Raw genomic sequence first — 24,188 nt, 5'->3', positions numbered from 1 at the left:
AAAGACAATAAAAAACAAAAGAAAAACAACAAAATAACACACGCACACAGCTGCGAAAATTGTGACACGGAGAATTAAATTCAGTTCCACGCACGCCCGCCCGCTTTACCTTTTCTTTACCAACAACAAATTAGTGATGGCGGGTTAGCGATACATTAGTCATCGATGAATTCGCCGATGCTTATTCGTGTACCGTGTTATCGATATGTTGGTATCTAAGTGCACCCACCTCTAGATGTCTTAGCTAAGCACCTTTAACATTTAGCGAAGACACGATCCATTCTTAGCGAGTATATGCTCCGCCATTAGCGAATACACATACCACAACTAGCGGGGTTTCCCTCCTTTACTAGCGATTACTTTTAGGCGGGAAATTTAAAAATTGGTTACCATGTAGTTAATGTGAAATGAAAGTATTACTAGTATTATGGCGTTTCACATAACGCACAAAGCCAGGAACCAAAAGGCCAATCCGAATACAATACAATAAAAACTTTATTTGTTATCTTTCGCTCCCTACGATTTCAGATTTATTTCGATCTTATCTCGGCAATTAACTCATCCCGCCCAATTCGTTTCGCTACTTTCGCTACAATAGATCAATAAGATAAAGTGGATATATAGAGGGGACCGTGTGAGTACTTCTTCAAGTCTTGTATTTCCTATGCGGAATGGTATGGAAATGGAAAATGGTTTTTACATTTAGTTACGGTTTACATTATTTTGTGTGTGTTTTTCTTTTGTGTGTGTTTTGTGTTTTAGATTAGAAGTAGCATAATTTAACCCCGACTTTAGCTAAAAAAATCATAGAAATAAAGACGCCCCGTGTCGTGGCCATTTGCCGTCTTTTTCCCCCTGTGTTACCCCCGATTTGAATCCTCCTTCGAATCCTAAGACAGGCACTTGGCTTCCAGCTGCTACGGATGCTCGTAATCCATCTAGTTTGGCTCTTTAGAGCTCACTGTGCGGTGTCTTGGTTTCCTCCTCTGCAGGCGTTGGGGTGATCTCATCCACAGGCTCCTGCTGCTCCTCCTTTGTCGGCGGCTCCTGCTGCTGGTCGGCATCCTCAGTTTTGGTGCCATCGCCACTGCCGGAAGCCACCACCTCCTCCTCCTTCTTCTTGTCCTTTTCGGCAGCGGGCTTTGCCTTGGGCTTCCAGATCTTGATCTTGTTAACCAAATACTTGACCTCGCGGTCCAGCAGGCTCATTTTGTCCGTTATATCCTTTACAGTCAGGCGGATATCGGCATTCTTGGCCAACTTCTTCTGTGCCGCCGTCTCCGTCTTCAGCCAGGCATTGGTTTCGGTGATGACTTTGTCCAGCGTATCGATCTCCACCTGGGTAAAGACGTCCTTCTCCGGATTTGTGTCCTTGGTGAGATTGCGGCCAGTGACCAGGAACTTTTCGGCGCCATCAATCATACCCTTGAGTGCTTTTATGGCCTCTGGTCGCTCCTCGTGTTCCCAGTGGCGGGCGAGAAACACGTTGGATAGCTTCTTCAGTTGAGCCAGTTTTTCCTCGTAGATTTCGGCCTTGGGATCCTCCAGATCCTCGTACAGCCATTCACTCAGAGTGCTGCATTCGGCCAGAAGCTTCTCCTTCTCCTCGGCGGTGGCACACTTGGCGTAGGAGTCCTCGTCCAGTTTCTGTTGCACCTCGATTATGTGCGCTTCGAGGGCATTGAATGCTGACTCCAAGCGGACACGTTGCTCCTCCGCCTTGTTAATGGCGGCGAGCTTGGCCACCGATTGGTCGTAACCGGAACCGGCCAGAGGTACAACAAACTGCGTTTGCGACTCGTACGTCACCGGGGACTTGACGGTAACAAGCTTGATTGTTTCGTTTTTGGCTTCGCCGTCTTGTTTGGCGCTCTCCTCAGACTTTTGCTCCTTGCTGCTGGCTTCCTCTTCCTTGGCCTTCTCATCGTCCGATTTGGATGGCTCTTCGCCTGCATTAGCCTGCTCATCTTGCTCCGAATCGTCCTTCTTCTCTTCACCGTCATTGGTAAACAGTTTGCTCAAAGTGCTGCCGAACTTGGACAATGTGCTGTCATCATCCGCATCTTCCTCAGGCTTTTGCTTCTCGTACACATACTCAACGCCAGTGCAGCGGAAAATGCCAGAGTCATCCAGATAGAAGTAGGCCTTGATGCCCTTGTTGTCGACCAGTTCCTTCTTCGATTTTTCCAGCAGCTCCTTCACCTGCTTCAGCTGCACCTTGGTCACATTCAAGCTGCCCAGAGCGGCAATCTCCTCCTTGCTATACCGATCCAAGTCGGCGTAGTTGACATAGAACTCAAAGTCGTCGGTGTGCTTGTTGAAGGTAATAACCTTCTTCTGGGGATAGGGATTCATCAGGGCAAACAGGGCACGTTTCACTTGCTTCACGGCAGCACCATCGCCTGGATCCCGCTCAAAGGACACCTGCAGGGGGAATAGCGTGGCATCCTTGACCACAAACTTCTTCACCTTGAAGCCGGCAGATAAGTCGGCTGCCTTATAGACTGCGCCCATCGTAGCGGATTCATCGGCATTCAGATTCTTGCCCAGCTCCTGTTTAATGACAGCTTTGATGGTTTCCTGCACGCGTGGCACTCGAGTGCCGCCACCGAACAAAATCACCTGGTTGATCACATCCAAACTGAGGTGCGAGGAGGCCAACGCCTCTTCCAATGGCTTGGTGGCCCGCGGCCAGAGATCCTCGCAGATTTGCTCCAACTTTTCGCGACTAACAGCCAATTTGAAGTCAATGTCCTCGATCAGGTTTTCGATTTGAGCGAAGAACTCCGTATTGGCAGACAGGACATTCTTCAGGCGTCCTGCTTCCTTGAAAAGTTTGGCCAGAGCTCGGGGACTGGTGGTCACATCGGTCTTGGTCTTTTTTAGGGCATTAAACTCCTTCGCCAGGTAATCGCGCAATCGCAGTTGGATCTCCAGACCACCCAGAGTGCGATCATAACCAACGCCAAGGACCTGGACCACCGGGTTAATCTCCCTGGATTGCTTGTCCTTCACCAACTGATAGCTCACCACGGCGGCTGAGGTTTTATACGCGCCCATATCGTAGAAGAGGTAATACTGGGCCGTCTCGTTAATTTCGCCGCGATGGAAGACACCGTAGTTGAGAGCCACGGCCGCATAATCGTTGATGAGTTGGAGCACCTTCAGATTGGCCAACTGGGCGGCCGACAACAGAGCCTCCCTTTCGGCTTGGCCAAAGTAACCGGGCACGGTTAGAACACACTCGGTGATTGGCTGCTGTACGGATTCCTGGGCAAACTGCTTGGCCTTGACCAGCATTTGGGCAACCAGCTCCTCCACGGAGAAATCCTCGGTGTCGCTTTTGCGGAAAACCACAGTGTTGCGCTCGGGATCACCCACAATGTTGTAGTACGGAAAGCGTTTCCTGCAAAGCGATTGGATTAGAGATAAGTCGATGGGACTTAACAGTGACGTGGCCCAAAGCAAAAATCACTTACCTATACAAATCGACAATGGGATTATCAATGGTCTTGCCCAGCAGATCGAGAAGATAGCCATAGGCCGAGTTTGGATCCTTGATTCCAATTGTCTGTGCATCCTCGCCGATGGTACGCGTTCCATCGCGGAAGGCCAGGATCGCTGGCGTTTTGCGCTTGGACTCGCGGTTCAAGGCGATTTCCATGGGCACTCCGGGCGACACAACGCCCACCTTCATCCACTCGCTGCCCAGGTCCACGGACATCACTGCGGCTCCCTGGGAGAGGGCAATCCCCGCCAGCAGGGCGCTCAATAGGAGCACGAGTTTCATGGTCTGTGCTCAAATGAAATGTGTTCGAATTAAATGATTGTTCGTGGAATTAAACACCCCATTAAAAAGAACTCTATATTTACCCTCTGCATTGGGAGATCCTTCTAGAATTTGGCCAAAGACCAATGATTTAACTTGAAAGGCTAGCTCTTTACAGATGCCAGTATGTGTAGCTGTACACTCAAAATTTCCCCGAATACTTTTACCTACGTTTTTGGGCTGCAGTAGCGCCACAAGAAGTAATTGGTTTTTCAGCACTTTTCAGTTTTAACACATCATTTGTGTGACGAAAACTAAGTCTGGATTAAACGAGAAGTGTTGTGCTCATGTGGCACAGTTTATGGTTTGCCGGCGAAATTACTGGGGGAGTAAGAGGTTTCAAGAGATCTTTGCTTTACGGAATGAAAATCAGCGAAAAGAGCAATAACCTTTTTTACTTCCACAATTCTTCCGCAATTCTTTCACTTCTTTCTTTTTTGCAACGCAAGCAGCTGTCGGCGACCCGCCCCCCGGCCCTTCCATAGGCCCATTCCACCGTTTCCATTCTTCCAGCCAAGCACCGCTTTCCACTTACGTGTCCCGTTACGTTCGTCGCTTCCAGCTGTCCTCAGCCACTTGCACTCGCCAATCGACTTTTATTCAGCAGTCAGGTATTTATTAATTATTCAATTCACAACGTCGGCTACGGATTCGAGTTGTAAAGTAAAACACAGACTCGCCGCGATGAAGAAGAAGCAGCGGCACGCGAAGAAGAGGAAGAAAACGTTGACGTGTTGATTCGACCAGGCGATAGCAATCGATAAAGTAATCGAGTGACTGTCACTTTGTCAGGCAGTGCTGCCAGATCACACCAAAGTGCGCGCCACAATTTGAATTTGAATTGTATACACTTAAGCCAACCTATTATAAAAAATAACTATGTTCGACTTTCCCGTTGTAAAAAAGTTAATTTTGACTAACTGCAAGACATCAAAGCAAAACAATGCATTGCATTATTATGACCTTAACTCGCTTTAACAGGAAGAAAAGCAGAAGTTATAACATATGTAGTTGGCAATTCCAATTTTTTTTCTTTCAGCCAGCAAGTCAACCCACATATTGATAGATCAGCACTCCCTCGATGACCGACTTTTTGAACAAAAGTGCTGACACGTAATTAAATTATACTTTGTATACTCTTTTTCCTGAGATTATTGACACGATGAGTAAGTTGTGGCTCAATGCACTTCCAAAGAAGCTCTATATTTACCTTAGGATAAATAAGCTTAGAAGATTATTGTTAGATTTATTGTAATCCTAAAGCTGAAGGTCCAGAAAAAAATGTTCAAATTAGATAACAATACTTTCCCTGCTAACTGCATAGAAAATAACAAAATAAAAACTTAATCAAATAGTATAGGGTATTAAAAGAGTTAAATTTGGGTTTTCCTATTCACGTTAACAATAAAGGTGACTGGAAAACGATCGAATCTAGCGAATTTAAATGGAATCGCTTCAAATGCAGAATAGGGTTCACAAAGTGAACCCACCGAGTATCCAAGCACCAACCGACTGCAATTGCGAAATATTCTTGGTGAATTCGAAAATTTCGCTGATCTGTTTTTCTCTTGGCCATATAAAACCCGTCCCGTTTCCAAAAAACCGTAGTCTTAATTCTGTGAGCAATGTGTGGACGACGACTGCTGTTCTTGGTGGCCTTTGGCTGCCTTTTGGCCACCGCATTTTCGCTTCCGGCGACCAGGAATGAGGATTTCGACGACGGTCTCCCTCAGTCCGAGTTCGACTACGAGGAGAGGCACACCAGGGAGATTCCGGCGCAGGCCTATGCCCCACCGGTCGTTTACAACTCGCAGTCCAACTACTCGCCGGCGAAGGACCAAGGATATTCTGCTCCTGCTGCTCCCACTTATTCACCTGCAGCGCCATCGTATTCAGCACCAGCAGCACCAAGCTATTCAGCACCTGCAGCGCCATCGTATTCAGCACCAGCAGCACCAAGCTATTCAGCACCTGCTGCACCCAGCTACTCAGCTCCCGCTGCCCCCAGCTACTCAGCACCTGCTGCCCCATCGTATTCAGCACCCGCTTCATCAAGCTATTCAGCTCCTGCAGCTCCGTCGTATTCAGCACCAGCAGCACCCAGTTACTCCGCCCCGGCAGCACCCAGCTACTCAGCTCCTGCTGCTCCGTCGTACTCTGCACCTGCATCGCCATCGTATTCAGCACCTGCTTCATCCAGCTATTCAGCGCCTGCAGCACACAGCTACTCAGCTCCCGCCGCCCCATCGTATTCAGCGCAAAAGGCGACCTCGTACTCGGCTCCTGTCGCCCCAAGCTACTCCGCTCCGGCAGCTCCAGCTTCGTCGTATTCAGCACCGGCTGCTCCTTCATATTCGGCTCCTGCTGCACCATCTTATTCAGCACCGGCCTCAAGTTATTCAGCCTCCAAGGCTCCATCTTATTCAGCTCCAGCAGCTCCATCATACTCCGCACCTGCAGCTCCCTCATATTCATCGCCTGCATCGTCATCTTATTCAGCCCCAGCTGCTCCGTCCTATTCAGCCCCGAAGGCTCAGTCGTACTCCGCTCCTGCCGCTCCATCTTACTCCGCTTCTGCATCTCCATCATATTCAGCACCTGCTGCTCCTTCTTATTCAGCTCCTGCATCTTCATCATATTCAGCTCCTGCCGCTCCATCATATTCAGCTCCTGCTGCTCCATCTTATTCAGCACCTGCTGCTCCATCTTATTCTGCACCTGCTGCTCCATCTTATTCTGCACCTGCTGCTCCATCTTATTCAGCACCTGCTGCTCCATCTTATTCAGCACCTGCCGCTCCATCTTATTCAGCACCTGCATCATCTGGATATTCAGCAGCGCGAGCGTATTCAGCGGGCTCTGCAGCTCCAGCCTCTGGCTATTCAGCGCCAAAGGCTACTTCCGGTTACTCAGCACCAAAGGCGTCCTCCGGTTACTCAGCGCCTGCATCGTCTGGAGCAGCTGCTGCTCCATTGTACTCAGCTCCCGCATCCTCGACCGCATCTTCCGGCTATTCAGCGCCCGCCTCGAAGTCATCGGCTTACGCTCGCTCCGAAATGGATCATCAGATGCTGGGTATGGCGAGGACCGCTGGCGGCTACGGATATGCCGCTCCCGCTCCCGCGCCAGCTTATGGTGGAGCCTCCGTCCCCTCGCCGCCGTGTCCCAAGAACTATGTGTTCAGCTGCTCGAGCGTTTTCACTCCAGCGCCGTGCAGTCAGGGATATGGCTACTGAATGCAAACCCAAGGATCCTGGCCAAAACGACTTGAAAACGAGTTCAATAAAATGCAAAAAGAAAATGTCTATGTCTAAAGCGAAGTGTGTACACTTATTTATCATTTCGACACATGCAACCCATTGAGATGAGAGCTTTTCATTCCAACAAGTAACTTGAAAGTATAGAAAACCGAAGTTTGATGGTTTACATCCCAGTTGTATATATTCAAAATGAAATAGAGAAAATGCTTTTCTTAGAATTTATTTGCAAATTGTTCACTTATGACCATCGCTAATGAATTATCACACTAAAAGCAACTCATAATAAATAAGTACATCTAGGCTCTGTATAATTAGATCATATGTCATTTGTCCATTTGTCAATCAATACAATTTTATTTGTCCTCACATTGTGAGTGGTAATTTCTCTGTTGCGGTCTATATATTCCATTAAAAAGCACTTATGTATCCTTAACTCTTCTACGTGTATGTATATACTAAATATATATATATATATATATGTATATACATATAATATGTATATACATAATCTCTATGAAGTTAAATCATTTGGAACATTCAAATTAAGAACGAAAGTGGAAAGCGCTGTTTTCCAACTTTGCGACTACGATCCATTGATCATTAATCGGAAATCAAGTAATAATATAGTTGTATATATATGTATGTGTATGTGCTAGAGAGACTGGTCCATAGAGTAAGAGGTATTATTCAGTTGGCAAATCATAAGTGGCCCTTTAAGTGTATAGCCCAATTCTGTCCCGTTTCCGAAAACGAACTTAAAAATGCAAGCAAGGGGATGAAAGTGTGAAGTTGCAGCACTTAAATTTTGGTAACATGGAAATGGTTTGATCCAGAGTACAGGAAGTCGTCGCCTATTTTAAATCCTACTATTTAAACCCAGCTAGCCTGCTAATGCGATTCCGACGCACTGGAAGCCGCAAGTCATTTAGCCAAGGCCAGAAATCTAGAGTCGTTGAACGAGTACGGCATTGGCCAAAAACTGAAATCCCCAAACCCGAAAGCTAAAGCCAAAGACCCATCTAAAAGCCGGAGGTGCGTCGGTCCAATAATTTGGCATTCAAAGCGAAAATACAAAACAGAAAACACAGCCAGCACGGAATGCAGTCAACGGAACAATTTCGAGTGTTGATCGCGTTGTGCTTTCAATAAGTTTGACCCCCAAATTTGTGTATAAACAAAACAAAAGCCAGCAGCTCGACCCTGGCTAGGTCAACCACAGCCAAATTCTCCGAAGCTCCAAGCTCCAAGCTGCCACGATGACGATGATCTCACAGACACAATAATCGCTATGAATGTGAGCTATCAATTGGAATAAAGCCCTTTTGGCTGTCTGGCAAATTAGGAGCATTAGGAAGAGGAATGAACTAAGTAAGTAAGTGATAGCAATGATAACACAAAGCATAACTATACTATAACATACATAATATAGAACATAGCACATAACTTACAAACCAAAACTGCAGTTTACAAAATCAACCATCAACGAAAACGAAATCAAAATCGAAATGGAAAGGAACGAAATAAAAACATGACATCTTTGGACTTTTTGTTTGTTTTTGTATAATTTATTTTGCCTTTGTTGCATAGCTTTGAATGTTCAATAGTTCGCCTGCGGCACGATCAATACGGAATCGAGCGGGCAGAGCACTGTGTATGCATAATGTATATTGGTAAATTGGTATATTGGTTCATCTATGTAGTCTGTATATATGTAGGAATATTAACTATAATGGAAATACATATGGATAAAGTTCACTAAACGTGTACGATCATCGGCTAAGTAATTCTTCTAGTAAAACGCACGATAATTATAATTACATAAACATATCAAAAAATAATCATATCATAAAAACTAAAGCATTAACAAAAGTCGAAACGGGGGAAATGGGGAAAGGCAATCGATGAAGGACCTGCTCTTTCTAGATGCTTTGAGTCTTGAGTCTTTGACTTGTCGCCCTGCGCATCCCGCTTACAACAAAAAGGTATACAGATACTGTATCTGCATCTGTATCTTTCTAGCTTCGCTGCCCATGGCTATGGATGTGGCTATCTCCATTGGGGGAACGGAACGGAACAGATTGGTTTTGTGGTCTGGTTTCTTCTGGGCCAAAGACGCGAACGCGAACGAAAACAAAAGCGAGGGACGAGAGGAACGAGGAACGTGAAACGAAATCGAAAGCTTAGGCGAGGCGAGGCGACTTATATAAAATGCAAAAAAAAATATATATATTTATATATAAATATATAAAATCAATGAAAGCCAAGCGAGCGCAACTCGAGGGATCCTCTCTTTTTCGCTTCTCTCTCGCGGAAAGAAAGTACAGCACGCGCTTTTCATCTACTCGATTAGTTTCTCTTCTCTTCTCCTCATTTCTTTGCATTTCATTTCATTACATTTCTTTTCATTTCTTTTCCTTTCTTTTGTCTTACTAATACTAAATGTTCGTTTACACATAGATCATAATATTCATGATTTAATGCCTGGTATATATTTTGTAGTACTTTCTGTTTTCTTTTAAATGGTAATTTTTTTGTGGTTTCATTTCTTTTGCTTTTCTGTTTCTGTTTTTTGTTTTAGCCAAAAACTTAAAATTCTATCACAGCCGTAATTTTTTTCGAAGAAAAAATTGTTGTTTTTTGTTTTTTTTTTTGTTTGTTTTGTGGTTTTTGTTTGATCGCCTTAATTTGTTTACTATATTCTAATTATTACTTTTATAATTTGTTAATTTGCCCGATTTGTGTTTAAATCTTTTTGAATGCACTTTTGTTGTTTTTGTTTTTGAGGCTTGCTTTCAATATTTTAAAAAATTCTAATTGCACTTTTTTGTATAATATTTTGTGGTTTTGTTTTGTTTTGTTAAATTGCTATTTTCATTTGCTTTCATGTCTCAGTTTTCTTATTAGAACATTGTCGTCATCCTTTGTATTTGTGCACAGGCCAAAAAATGGGAACCAATTAAGTTTAATAAACGAAGTTTGTTTGGAATTTAATAAATGAAACCTTGCATTGTTTGTTTTTTAGAATTTGTTTTGTTGTTCTTTGTTTTGGATAGCGTGTTGTGTGTTCTCTTTCGTTTGTTTTTTGTTGACTAGGAGAACTTCGGAGGTTTTCTGTAAACTATATATAGGTATGTACGCATATTTGTCAAACGCAACATAGTTTTTGACATTTTCCGTGAGTGAGATATTTAAAACATCCAATGGATAGCGGTTAGTGTAGAAAGTACAAAAATTCAGTAGGGATAGCAAATGTGGAATGTCACTGGCATATACATAATATAGTTTTTCGTTTAATTGCAAGTAGTTTTCAATTAAACGGACCTCTCCTTTCGAAACCGAAATGGAAACCACAACTGAATTTTTGTTGAGTTGATTTTCCTTGCTTTAAATTTAACTTATAGATTGTTCTGGTTTTTTTTTTGTTTGTTTCTTTCTGCTGTTTTGACTACAAATTCTTTGATTTTTGTTTTTTTTTTGTTTGCTTTTTTTGTTTGCCTACAACTACATTTTTGTGTATTTTTGTTTGTACAAATCGCGACTGCCATTTAATGAGTAATACTGGCCAATCCGCCCGATCTTCTGCTCCTTTCTATATAATAGCTTAGAGGTTAGTACATGGGTCATAGCCTAAATGTTCTCTTAAAAACTGTATGCAAATGTCTTATATAAAATCTAAACTCTTTAATCTTTGTCTGCTGCTCGGGGATTCACTGGTACTTTCATGTCTCCAACGAGGTGACCACCAGATTGTGGAAAACGCTGGCCGACTCGCTCATCATTGCCGCCTGTCCGCAAGAATCGCTGCTTGCGCCGCTCGGCGGCGTCGGCGTTCCCAGCCTCAAGGCGTCCATGATCACCTCGAAATCCTTTTGGTTTTGGTTCATATCGAAATCGACCAGCTCCAGATGATGGTGCAAATGGTGATGGTGGTTGAGATGGTGATGGTCGTTCAGCTTCATCCGTTTGCTTCCGGACACTTCGACGCCAGCGCCTGCCGCTCCTCCGATGCCACCGATTCCTCCCACATTCACATTCATTCCCATACCCAATCCGACCACATCCAGGGGACACTCCTCGATGGCGGAGATCAGGCGCTGAGGCGGTATGTAGAACTGGGACAGAGCCTCGCGGACCAAGCGATCACTTTCGTCCTCGCTGCTGCTATTGCTCCTCAATCTCTTCCTGCTGGCGGACAAGGCCGCCTTCTCCAGCTGCTCGGCACCTTGAGTAATCTCCGGATCGATTAGCAGCATGGGTGCATTGATGGCGCTCAGTTCTCTGTCCAGTATCTCCAGATCGTTGACCAAATTGCAGCTGGACAGGTGACGTTTTCGGTTATTCACGCGTTCCGATGCCGAACCGGAAACGGAAAGTGGCGCCGAATTGGCCGCCTCGGGCGCGGAGGCTCCAGCGGGCGTTCCCAGCTGCTGACGCTCGGGCGGCTGATTCTCCAGGGAGCAAATGCCACCGCGACCCGACGACGATCCGTTTGAGGAGCCAAAGGCATCGCCGAAAGCGGTTGAAGGCTTGCCGTTGGCATTGATATTATTGCTAGTAGTGCTATTGCTGGCCGGCTTGGCATCGTCCATGTTCGGCTGGAAGAGATTCTCACGCGCCACTTCGGTGGTTGTGCCGCTGTCGCTGGTTCTGCAAAAAGAGAAGAGAGAGAAAGTGTTAGCGAAAGTTAGTCAACAGTGGGTGGCAGAAGCTGTAAGATGGCATAAGTGCAGGGATTGCAACCAGAGAACGTAATGCACAACTCTGATATAAACATTTTACCCCATTTCATCTCGCAACGTAACACAAGGGATTGTTTTTTTTTAGATATCGTTTTTTAGATCGTAACCAGAGCAAGCCAAGCTAAATCCCATTCTGGTTTTATCCCACCTTTCGACGCCACACAGCGTTGTGTCAAATCAGTTAATGTTGTAATCTCGCTATAAACATTTCAACGCCCTTCAATAATATAACCACCCACCCGCCGCCCATTCCATTCCAGTCCCCGTCCGTAACTTAACTGACATCCAAGGGGTTTTCCCGTGGAGTGGAATGGGTGGATGGGCGTATGGTTGGGTGGGTTCACGGGCGGATTTGAGCTGGAGGAGAGCGAGGTGGTCGGGGTACGTTTTTAATTAACTGGGCCAACAACTGTGGCACCGGGCCCTTTGCTTTGCTTTTGGCTTTTCTTGGTGACCAGCAGCGAAGTAATTTCAGTAAATTTCAGTAAACTTCAGTAGATTTCTCTTTCAATAAAATCACTGTGTATGGGGCACCGTCTCCACCCCTCCGCCCCTCGTTACCCCTACTTCTCTGCTCAATATGGCAAGCATTTGAAGTAAAATAAAGCGCAAAAAGAAAAGGCGGTCATAACGGAAGGGAAAAACACAAACTAATAACTTTGTAGAAGTAAGGCAGAAGAAATGACACGGCACAGGTTGAAAAACAGACGGATGGCTTTTGGTTTTGGCTTTGGGCACTGCGTGCAATTCTTTTTAATGTGTATCTCAATCTAAAGCTCAAGCTGAATCTCAAACGGAATCCTAAACTGTATCTCAAACTGAATCTCAAACTTAATCTCTAACTGAATCTCAAACTGAACCTCAATCTGAAATCGAATCTGAATCGGAATTTAACAAATTAGAGCAAACAGGTAAGGTAAAGTGGATTCCCTGATTAACCACCTAATTTGTGCGTTCAACAGGGGTACTCTGAAATGGGGAAGTGGTGGGTGCTTTTGTATGGCGGGCACAGCACAACGCAGCGCATTGAAATGCGCAGCTAAGCATGTCAATGTTGACTATTAAAGCGACGCAACAAAAGCAATATAACTGACAACAAGAATGGCAAAAGCGGCAATACCAAAAGGGAGCGGGGCCCGCGGAGAAAACACAAGTAAAATACAAGGGGCAGGAGGAGGAGAAGTAGGGGAAAAAAAAAGCGAAAGTATGGAGGAATCTGTACAAAAACAAAACGAAACGAAACGATACGAAACAAAACCCAAACGAAGAAGCAACAAAAAATCGCTCAACTTATAGAAACCAAAAAACCAGAAAGCGTACAACACAAAGGGGCCAAAAGAGGGGCTTTTTGGGGGGCAGGGGCACAAAGTGTGTTAGTTTCGTTGTTGCTGCTGTTGCTTTTAATGCACGCGCAACCGTTAACTTGAAATGATGGACGGCCGAAACAAAATGGGAGCAGCAAAAGCGGCAAAAGCAGCCAAAAGCAGCCATAAGCAGCCAAAAGCAACCAAAGCAGCCAAGAGAGCGCACTGAGCGCAGTAGTTGCTGGCTTAAATGAGGTGCCAGAAGGCAGCAGAGAAGATGGCCAACAGCGACGACGGATTGCACAAGTGGCCCACAAAAAGCGGAGACAACATCGAATCGAGTTAGAGAGGGCCCACAAGTGGGGCTAAATGGAAATAAGCTGCAAATCGGGCGAGCTTAACTGGATTGACTCGCGTAAAAGAAATGCCGAGGAAATATGCAAAAAGGGCCCTGCGGATATATGGTAGTAGTAGTAGCAGTAGTAGTGGTAATTCTAGTGATAGTTACCAATACATCGCAGTGCCTCGCTGTTGCCAACCGGAACGAAGGGCAAAAGGTAAGCATTTCACCACCAGTTAACCGCCAGTTCCGGTTTTATGGCCAAAGACGACAGTGGCTTTGACCAGCAACTTAACAATGCCAGTATTCCAAACTCACGATTGCTGGACACCTTGTGAAATGCATTTTGCAAGGAGCAGATGCGAGCAACTTAAAGGAATCTGATATGAGTATGCATCTTAAAATAAGCACAAAGCAGTTACAAAGACTACGATGAGTATGTGGCATATGGCATATAGCATCCTGAATTAATCAGTGTTTTTTGGGCGGCAGTTTGAGGCTATTAATAAACCCGATTAATCACACAGCCAAGTGGGCGCAGATCAGTCAGATCGAGTTTAGTAATACGTTATATTCCATATTCACCTCGTGGAATTAGCACAAATCATCACCTTTTTCTGATGATATAGATATAGTATATATGTATATATATATGTATTTATATCACAACTGATAACTGAAAAAGGGAAGCTTCTAGTTTGCTTTCTTCGTCCTAAGTCTCACTGTCTTATCAGCGTCTTCGTTTTGCGCACGTTTTCGCTGTTTTTTCTTTATTTTTTTTTTGTCGGTCCGTTTCGCGTTAAACACCCCCCCCCCCAACCCCCCCAAAAAAAAAGCTCCCCATCCATGCCACGTTCCACATTAAATATGTGGCGACTTCCTCGCTGAATTCAAGCTGAAATTGGGGCACACTTATTACGCGTTAATCTCTTTGCCTCTTGTCCCTTGCCTCTCTCCCCCCTGCCAAAGTAAACTTGGTCAACCTTTGCTTTTGTTTGTTTGCCCACCCCACCATACCCCGCACCACGCACCCCTCACCACCCCATACCGCCCGCTCAATTATTATGGGGGGTTTCCAGTTCAAGGCTCTTTAAGCAACGTTTTCCATGTGCTACCACATACAGTGTATAGTGAGTATAGTGCGTAGGCCCATTCGACGAATTCCGTTTTGGCCCGAAAACAATGAAATGCGACGGTGGCAAGTTTAACTACATAGTTGGCGCGTCTAGTTTTAAAGGTGCGGCACTTCAATTCAATGCAATTCAATTCTTCCTGCGACTCACACATGGCTGACCTGTATTTCATTTTTGATTAATCGAATTGAAATCTGGACGACACAGCGAGGGGGGTGAATAGCGGCGAGGGGCGAAAGGATTTCCCTGCTGCACTTGACAAGGGGACGGCAATGGCAAAGGTGCGGGGAGGGGGGGGAGGGGGGGGGGGGGGGGGTAAGGGAAAGCGAGAAAGAGAAATAGCGATGAAAGAGCGAAAGCGGCAAGGAAAGACGAAAACGTTGTCAAACGACAAGTGCACACAAAAGCAGAGGCAAAAAAAAAATGGGGAAAAACATGAAAAAAGGGGAGCAACAGCACGGTGGGGGGGTTTGCTTCACGTGGAAAAGGCGGGGGTGAAAGGGCGGTGGAAAAGGGGCGCCAAGTCGCGAATGTAGGACGCTGTTGGGGGTCATTGAGCGCGCTTTTGACTTGGGCCGTGTCTGCGCAGGGGGCGGGGGATGGGGGGCGGAAGGACGAAGCAGGAGGAAGCGAGGGGTAAGGAGAGAGGGACTACAAACGAGCCGGAAGAGCGGGCGGCGAATGGCAGGAGAGGGACCTCTGAAGAGGGGCGTGGCAAAGCCACATGGGGCGATGGCAGTTTCGTGTCAAAGACAACTTCATTTCGCAGTCTTCTTTTCTTTTGAAAAGGGCCAATAACACACACACACACACAAAACCTACTTACACAACTTATATGGACTTGTGGTTTAAATATCCAGAAAAAATCCCAATAAGCTGTTCAATTCGTTTAAGCGATCACATTCACAAATGCCCATGCATCAAATGAACATAAAAACACAAACTTTAAAAGACCAACATTTATGCACAAAAGAAAAGGCAGCAAAAGCGTAGCACCTCAGTTCGGTTCGGTTCGATACGCTTCGTTTAGGTTTGAAAATTTCATTACAACATAATAAAAAATAAAAAAAAAAACAGAAACCAGAAACCTTGGCACCTGAGCTGAATATATCCCCAGCAACACCTCAACTTTATCACCATCCATCCGCACACGTCGTGTATCTGTATCTGTATCTGTATCTGCTTATCAGTCCGAGCTTCTCTCTGATAACTTGATTGGCGCAAAAACAAAAAAGCAAAAGGGGGGAATGCGCGAAAAAAAAAGGGGGGAGAAGGGGACGAAAGGCGCGCGCGTGTCGCAAGGTTGGTGGGCGGGAACTGAAAAACAATTAAAAGTAATACTCTCGTATAAGCGGCGGGTAGACAATAACAGCGGCGTGAATGTACTAAATGTACGAAGATACTGGAAGCTACCGAAGCCACTGGAGCTACTGAAGCTAGTTGCTATTCACCCAATCTTTATCCCACCAGCTCAGTTTACCTGGTGTATATTTTGTATAATCGAATGCTTCTGGTTCTAAGCATTCTAAGCACAAAACAATGGTGATAAAAGCATAACTCATAACAGCAAGACAAGCGCGATAGCAATTGACGTAATCGATCTATGCAAAAATGCATAACTTGCCAATGCATTTTGTCCAAAACTTGAAAAATAATTGTCTGATTATGGAATGTAATACCTCGTTGAGTTCGTAATTAAATTTCCAATCGAACGGTGTCCTCAAAAGGCGATTCTATTTTTTAGCCATTTTTTTAATTTTTGACTTTCTGACCATTTTTAGCCAAGTTATGCCGAAAATACCAATCGTAAATATTGAATTTTTGCTAAAAATCGTTTTTCTGTGTTTCCGAAGTATCATAATAGCTCATGAGTATTACTAAAATAGAACGGTTGGCTTGCTTGCAAAAAGGTAGATAGTGGTGGTGCAATTCGCGTTACCGAATAGATGGTGAGATGGAAATAATAAAGAAAAAAGAAAAAAGTGGCGGCACACGGTTCCAAATCCGAATCGGAATCACAACAATAAAAGCAAAAAAAAAAAAAACACGAAAAGCCCAGGGGAAAGGAGACAAGAGACAAGAGAAAAGATAGCAGCCCCAAACAGCAAAGAAGCAAAAACAGAAAACTATAAAAACGTCGTCGCAGTCGCGAAATTATTACGACGACGCCACAAAATGGGGCGGCCTGAGTGGGTTACACAAAATGCTATGCACTGCTATGCAATGATGTCTGCCGCTCTGCGGGTGTATGAGTTATACGCCGATGTGATGAGTGGCAGAGGGGAAGGGGGCGGCTACAAAAAGGAGAAAGGAAGGAAGGAAGGGGGGGTTGGGGGTCGTCTTCCGAAGACAGATTGGTAAGCGATTGAATAAGAGCGTTTCTTCGCTACTTTGTACTTCGACTTTGCTTTGTGCTAGATCTTCAGCTAGTATTTGTATTTGTATTTGGCTGGTAGTTCCAGTTGTCGGATTTCAGATTTCGGATTTCGGTACTCTTAGGTACTTTTAAGTATCTTCGGTATTTCCTAGCTGTTCACTAATATCTGTCTCCCTTTTTGTGGTGCGGAGGAGCCGCCATGATTACAGATATATATTTATTTTTTTTTCTGCTGCTGTGCTGCGCTTTAGTATTCCATCCACAGTTGTTGTGGTTGTTGTAGCTGTTGCTGCTGCTGCTGTCTGTCGTTAATGCTCTTGTAGTTTCTCTGGTTATTGTTGTAGTTATTGCCATCGTTGTTGTTGTACTTGTTGTAGTAATTGTAGTTGTTGTAGTGAGCGGTGCTTCTTGTCGTATTGTCGAGAGTGTTTAAAATGCATAAAAAGAAGGCAGGCAAGGCAGCAGCAGCCACAGCAATTTGTATGGATTTCATTTCAGCGAGCGGATGCATAAGCAATGAGCAGCGTGGATATTGTGTAGATAAACTTCCCCAAACTACCGTCGTCCGCAACGAAACGCAACGCAACACCGCCTAAAAACCCGTCTTGTTCAGCTTCAGTTTGCCCATAGGGCAAATTTCAACTTTGAACCAAAAAGTGTCCGTAATTTGAAGTGGTACTCCCCCCTACACCCCTCCCCCCTCTTTCTAGCTAACAAATATTTCATTTTATGGGAGTATCCTAGTTTTAAAAACAGGTTTTCTATTTTCATCCTTAAGAATACAAGTGCAATAACGCAATGCAATGCAAATCAATCGATGAGCAAATTTGATTGCCGGATTGCCGCATTGCAGAACGATAAGCGCATGCAAAAGCATGGTCGACAATCAGCGATAACTTATCGTCCATCGCTATCTCCGGCGGCATATCCTCATCCTGCTCGCACTCTAAATACACATGTATGTGTATTTATACATGGACATGTAGATATGTACAAGTGTGTCCACTTGTGTGTTTAATACCACTTATAAACGCCTGTGCTTATTTCAATTTCACCGTTTAACATATTTTTGTTCGTAATTAAATTATCGATTGCAGCTACAGCAGCTACAGCAGGAAAGCAACAGAGTAATAATAAGCACATGAGCATAAAATACACCATACACACTGTATTCCATTCCATTTCCATGCCATGCCATTTCACATCCACATATTCAGTGTGCGTACGTGTTGGTTTTGTGCAAAGGGGCGAAGAGAAAACATGTCAAACAAAGCAGAAAGCACAAAGCACACAGCACAGAGCACACAGCAAAAGCATAAAGCCAAAAGCAAAAACGGAAACGCGAGGCGCTGGCCAAAAGGAAAATCGGCGATGAATTAACTTTGCAAAGCGTGTAACGGTATGTTGAATTGTTAGTTAGTTTGTTTGTTTGTTTGTTTTCTCCTCTCTGATGAAAGAAAGCAAACGAGCAAGCGGGCCACAAGAAGGAGAAATAAAGAAAGCAAGCGCGCCGATGATGGGGAGATAAATAGATTATCTATGACCGAGAGCAGGTGGGTTAAGATACAAAAATACACAGGCGTGGCGCCACTTAACGGCTAAGGAAGTGCTTGCAGAGAGAGCGCAAGCTAAAATATATCCTTTAATAATAAATATATCCTTTTCGTAATATCTTATTGCTTTTTTATAATCGAGTGGTTTATGGCTTATTGTACAACAGCTATTTTGACCTATATGCACTGTGTATATATAGTACATAAAAAGAGAATTAATTTTCCAGCACTTCTTGCTACTCAAATTAGCAACTGCACAAAAAAAAGTGCACAACATATGTTTCTTTAAAGTAAAAAATGCAGCTACATATACCTAAAAAATTAACAAAAATAATACAACAAAAATAGGGTAAAAGACGCAGCGAACGTGTGGAAAAGGCAAGACGAAAATAATGACACACAGATACAAACGTTTGTGTTGGCAAAGTCTGAAGGTTTAGTGCACTGGATGTTGTTGTTGCTTTAGTCGTTTCTGCTTTTGCTTTTGTTGTTGTTGTTGCTGGTGTTGTTGGCATGTGCCCGTAAAAACAACAACAGTTGCTTTGGCTATCGTCGCCTCTTTGTTGTTGCGGCTACTTTTTTTCGTTTTTGTTTTTGTTGCAAGTGGAACGTGATTATTTCAACGAGCGCAACGTTTTCTTGTTTTGTTTTGTTTTTGTTTTGTTTGGTTTTTAGCGCACACCAACAGCAGATACAAAATTAAAAAAATATAAAAAACGATTTAGAGACAGACCAGCAGTTGTCTGCTTGTCTATATGTAAAAATTCCTATTTGCTGGCTTTGATTTCTTTCGTTATTCCTTTTTTTCCTGCCGTTTTTTTTTTCTTCTCGTTTTGCACGATGCGTGTGTGCATTTGTGTTCCTGTATTTAATTTTATTTTTTTTTTTTACGTTTTGATTGATTAAGTGGAATGTGTTTGCTGCTATCTTTTGGGGTTTCAATTGGTTATTGGTTGCATATTTAACATATCAATTGTGTTTTCATTTTGGTGCATTGCACAAACCGTGAATGCATTGATTATCTCCGTTTATTAGTTAGTAATAAATTTTTATATTGTCCGCTCATTATGCGAAATGTTAGCATCTTCCTGTTACTTAATTAGTTTCGGTTCATTTGTTGTATTTTTCACATTTCATTTAAAGCTGTAGCCAAAGTATCTATGCATCTGGCACGAAGTATCTTTAGATATACTGATATCTTTCAAGCCCATTTGGATAATCTACAATCTACAGTTTATTGCAATTAGATGGGTAAGTAGCCCAACAGCTCTATGCCCACTGTGTTTTTTTTTCGATTTATCTGGGACCTTTTTTATATTTTCCTAATTACTGGCCCAAACTACTTTTTCCATTGTTTCCGTTGGGCTTCTCCTCTGTTTTCTGTTTTTAGTTTCGTTTTCGTGTCGCGTTTTTATGTCTCTGAGTATCTGCGTTTAGCTATGCTACGCTTTTGCTTTGCTTTTTTTGTGCTTTGCTTTGGTTCGGTTCGGTTTGGTTTGCTTTGCTTTGAATTGCTTTGGTGGCTCGCTGGCTGCTCGTTTTGCGCTGATTTTTGCTTCTCGCTTTGGGTTTTCTTTGGTTTTTGGCCTGAGCTTGGCCTGAATGTTGTTGGCTATGAAATATGCCGCTTTCCTTGTGTTTGTATCCGTATCTGTATGAACTGTATGAACGAATGCATGTATGTATATTCCCCCCTCCCTCCCATTGTATCTTCACAAGTATATATTCGTATCTGTCGGATTGTTGCTGCAACATTGCAGTATCATCGGCATTGAGCATTGGCCAGCCAGTGGAAAGGGGCAGACAGTCCTTATGGAAGCCATAGAAAACCATAGAAAATGCTGCTGCTTAGTATTTGTATTTGGGCCTGAATAATTGCATCATCGTTGGCACTGCAAAACTGACACTTTGTGCTAGTTGGGAGCACGGATACAAATTGTAGCAAATTACGTTTTGAGCTAGTGAAGTAATAATGATTATCAAATCGAAGTCCCAATTCCAAATACAGCCATAAAATCAGCAATCATTCAACATTGCTGCCGATTAGGTGTTCGAAACTCCTACCCCCTCATCCCATCGCAAACCTTCCATTTCCACTCACTGCTACTATACGACAGCCATCGTTCGGTTACGGTTGCATCGCACACACACACATCTCTAAAAATATGCATCTCAACACCTTGCATTATCGCATTTGCTTACTATTCAGTTTTTAGTTTTCAGCATTCAGTATTCAGCTTTCAGTTTTAACTACCGCAAATGCCACGCAACTGGGAAAAGAGCAAAGTCGCCCACTCTCAACTCTTAACCTTTAAAACCCAGGCAACCGCACATCTGTGTATAGCCAAAGCTGTAGCTTTAGCTGTAGATATATATAAAAATATGTGTATGTATAGATGTGTATGCATGTGCGAGGAGCACAATACGCACCGCACCACGCACTTTAAAAGGGCAAATACAAAAACAAAAACAAATCAAGCATCCGCCGCGTGGGCGTCGCCCCCAAGTTCACAGTTCACATGACATACACATCATCATTGCCAAGCTCGTCACGATGATGAAGATGATGATTATGAGTGTAACCTGCACTGGAGGTTGAAATAATATTGCGAGACACACTCCACCCACTCGCATAATGAGTTAATTTATTTGGCCAAATTTGCATACTGTATCAGGTATCAGGTATCAAAGGGTTTTTTCTTTTCAGCCGTGTTTAGGGCGTTTAGGTCGACCTTTGGGTTCGCTTGTTCGTTCAGGCAAACCGAATACGAATTTGAATCTTAATCTGAATCTTAATGTGAATGTGAATGTGAATATGGAAGCGAATAAGGAACAAACGCCACACAAATGCCAAAAAATTGCGTCTCTAATTGGGTTGACTTGAAGGCATAATTGCTGAATTGCAAATCCATTTTACATGGCGGCTTAACTACTCAACAATGCCTGGGCATTTTCAATTCTCTGCCAAATAATTCCTGGTCAAATGTGTGGAAATGTAAATAGAATTGGTTCAAGCGGTTTGTGCGCTGAAGAAGGGCATCTACATCTACTGTTTCCTTTTTTACAGCAACACTGCTGTAAACTGCTAAAAGATATTCATATTTCAAAAGCCGGACACCGTAACTCACTGGGTTTTTTGTTCGTAGCTAAGCTTTGAGTAACTGCATTTAAAAATAGAAACAGCTACTTGCTGAGTAAGTCGTCGCTGGAAATGTAACAAACACACTAGAAACATTGTTTGATGGACATCCTATTTCAATCATACCTCCAAACTGAAGTGGATCTAACTGCCAATTGTATTGACTTCCTAACAAACTACGAACTACAAACTAGTATCTCATAACTCGCATCTATCTTCGCTCCATGTAAAAGATCACTGGCGATTGGCACTACCTATGCAAGAGCTAAGCAACTGGATCGTTGGACTGACTAATCGCCGTAGGTTTATAATTAAGGTCACTGGCTTGCAGCCAATATATGCATACTAAAGCTATTCATACTGATATACATATATATATTCACAGAGCACTGCTAGTTAATCACATGAGCTAAGGATTTGGGGGTTATGTTCTCGTTGTGGGTCAGGTGGCTGTTGTGGAGCACTAAGGACTGTGGACTCACCTGGGCAGATTCTGGAGGTAGCGCATCTGCTTCTCGCGCCGCAGCTCGTCGGTGAGGCGGCAGTAGGTGTTGTTGATGCAGACGCTGCGGCGCAGGTTCGCCTCCGAGTCCTTGATCCGCTCCAACTTGTGGGCGCAGAGCTGGAGGATCCGCTTGCGCTCCTCGCGCTGTCGCAGCTTGGGGGAGATCATGGGCACCCGGGAACGGTGATGGTGGTAGCCGATGGGCGGCGAGCAGCGGGGTGGTCCAAACATGTCCGAGTCTTCGTCGCTGCTGCTGCTACTGTTGTTGTTGTTATTGTTAATGTTGCTGTGGTTGTTGTTGTGGCCGCTGCCGCCGTCGTTTGCAGATGCGTGTGTGTTTGTGGGCAAGGTCATTGTGCGTTTTTCAAGCAATTGTTGTGTGTGCCTTATTCGCTCGTTTACTGGTCTTGCTTGTCTTTTCGGCGTTTTCTTTCCTTGAGGGCAAACAACTTAGCTGCCTTGATTTGCAAAATTTGTTTATGATTCGGGTGATTTTCAATAAATTACTTGAAACAAGGAAGTCACACACACACTCGGCTCGCACACGCACAAACGCTCTCTTTTTCGAGCTCTTTTTGCTCTCTTGCACTTGCTGCTGCTGCTGGTGCTACTGGTGCTTCTTCTTCTTCTGTCTGACTTGGCTTTTTCTTTTTGCTGATTTGTTTTTTGCCTTGCCTGAGATTTCACTTGGCTGTTTACCGTTAGTGGAGCCTGCCGCTTTTTGTTGTTGTCTTTGAAGTTTGGCAAAATTCAAAATAATCCAGGACTTTTGAATTTTCGAGTTTTTTTTTTAAAGAACTTGCACTTGCTTACTCTATTTAGTCAAACACAATAAAAAAATTCAACAAAAATTGCCAAGTTTGTTTGTTTGGTTTTAGGCACACAATTGACTCGAAATTGCAGAGGGGGCGGGCGGGGGCTTCACATTAATTGTTTCTATTTCTTAGTGGTCTCCTTTAATTTTTCGGTGGCCGCCTGTTGAGGGTTAAAGGTGAGGGGTGAGGCGGCGGCGAGAGCGTGAAGAGAACTTGGTGCTTGGTCACCGTGGCTTACTGTTTCGGTTTCTGTTTCAACCGCACACGTCCGCACGGTTCTCGCGTTCGAAACGAAATAAAAAACGCAAACGCTGAATGAAAGACGTTCGCTCGCAGCCGATGCCGCAGTCGCGTCGCTGCCTCTGCCCGCGGCGGCAGAGCGCACAGATGTTTGCGTTCAAACGGAAGTGACTTAAGAGAGCGCCTAAGAGAGAGTGTGAGAGAGAGCGACTGGCCTACGTGCGTATTTTTACATGCATACACACAGCTGAGGTACACAAATAATATCACGTAGGCGCTTAAATTAAAGTTGTTGGGGCAATCCTCTCAAGCAAAATGTACTGATTTACTTTAGCTGGGTGCTCTGTATTAACCAAATTAGGTGGAAATCGTATGCCTAATTTACAGTCTTAACAAACTAATTCAAGGTCACTCAGTTTCAACTATATACAGTTCAAAATGGCAACATTTTTCAAAATTCCCACGTGTTTTTATTATATTACATTTTATTACGCTTTCAGTGCTATTCTCTCCACCTCCACTGTGCACAAGTGTTTGTCTATGTACATACATATATTTGTCGCAAAGATTTTACTCATTTGTAACGGAAGCAAATCGCTGGTCAGTGGGTGGTGTGTTTGTGTTGTCGTGGGTGGTTAGGCGGTTAGGCGGCTGGGTGATGAGCATAATCCGCATAGTTGTTGCTCCTGCCCCCTTTATTATGTAAAAATAGTGACTTTGGCTGGATTTGGATATGCAAAATACTTCCTAAGGCACTCACCTTCACTTGAGGCAACTAACTGCTAATTGAGAAATCCACACGGCGACATGGCATCATTCGAATTCATTGAAGTTGCCAAATTAGGCGTCGGGGTAACACCTTGAACTTATCGGCTTAACGGGTTTTACAAAATGATATACACACATATGTTCATGCTTATAGAGTGGCTTGTATAGTCTGTTTTGCGAATCAGA

The 24,188-nt window shown here is 44.0% G+C and overlaps 2 protein-coding genes across 3 annotated transcripts; both read right to left on the bottom strand.

Moving 5' to 3' along the window:
- Positions 1-477: 477 nt before the first annotated feature.
- On the bottom strand, positions 478-4,551 carry LOC120455493 (hypoxia up-regulated protein 1). Of its 2 annotated transcripts, none has more exons than XM_039641743.2 (3): positions 4,365-4,551; positions 3,480-3,793; positions 478-3,406 (listed from the first exon to the last, which is right to left on the bottom strand). In XM_039641743.2, the coding sequence occupies exons 2-3, from the start codon at positions 3,788-3,790 to the stop codon at positions 952-954; spliced, it is 2,766 nt and encodes a 921-aa protein (XP_039497677.1). In that variant the 5' UTR covers positions 3,791-3,793; positions 4,365-4,551; the 3' UTR covers positions 478-951. The 2 variants fall into 2 exon arrangements, with proteins under 2 accessions (XP_039497677.1, XP_039497676.1); XM_039641742.2 differs by lacking the exon at positions 4,365-4,551 and adding an exon at positions 3,874-4,280.
- A 4,087-nt stretch (positions 4,552-8,638) lies between these two features.
- Positions 8,639-23,296, bottom strand: LOC120455481 (ras guanine nucleotide exchange factor P). Its single transcript, XM_039641715.2, has 2 exons — positions 22,157-23,296; positions 8,639-11,736 (listed from the first exon to the last, which is right to left on the bottom strand). The coding sequence occupies exons 1-2, from the start codon at positions 22,531-22,533 to the stop codon at positions 10,809-10,811; spliced, it is 1,305 nt and encodes a 434-aa protein (XP_039497649.1). The 5' UTR covers positions 22,534-23,296; the 3' UTR covers positions 8,639-10,808.
- Between the last annotated feature and the right edge of the window lie 892 nt (positions 23,297-24,188).

The sequence above is a fragment of the Drosophila santomea genome, chromosome X (assembly GCF_016746245.2).
Source record: "Drosophila santomea strain STO CAGO 1482 chromosome X, Prin_Dsan_1.1, whole genome shotgun sequence".
Classification (NCBI taxonomy): domain Eukaryota; kingdom Metazoa; phylum Arthropoda; class Insecta; order Diptera; family Drosophilidae; genus Drosophila; species Drosophila santomea.
Note: the sequence above shows the minus strand (reverse complement) of the source record. Positions and strands in the feature narration are given on the sequence as shown.

What these genes read in the sequence shown, in the direction of transcription:
- LOC120455493 (XM_039641742.2), bottom strand. An exon ending in CCCATTGTCGATTTGTATAG is followed by an intron (nt 3,407 to 3,479) that starts GTAAGTGATTTT and finishes ATCGCTTTGCAG; the next exon opens with GAAACGCTTTCCGTACTACA.
- LOC120455481 (XM_039641715.2), bottom strand. Translation starts at nt 22,533, where the DNA reads ATGACCTTGCCCACAAACACACACGCATCTGCAAACGACGGCGGCAGC. An exon ending in TACCTCCAGAATCTGCCCAG is followed by an intron (nt 11,737 to 22,156) that starts GTGAGTCCACAG and finishes CTCTTTTTGCAG; the next exon opens with AACCAGCGACAGCGGCACAA.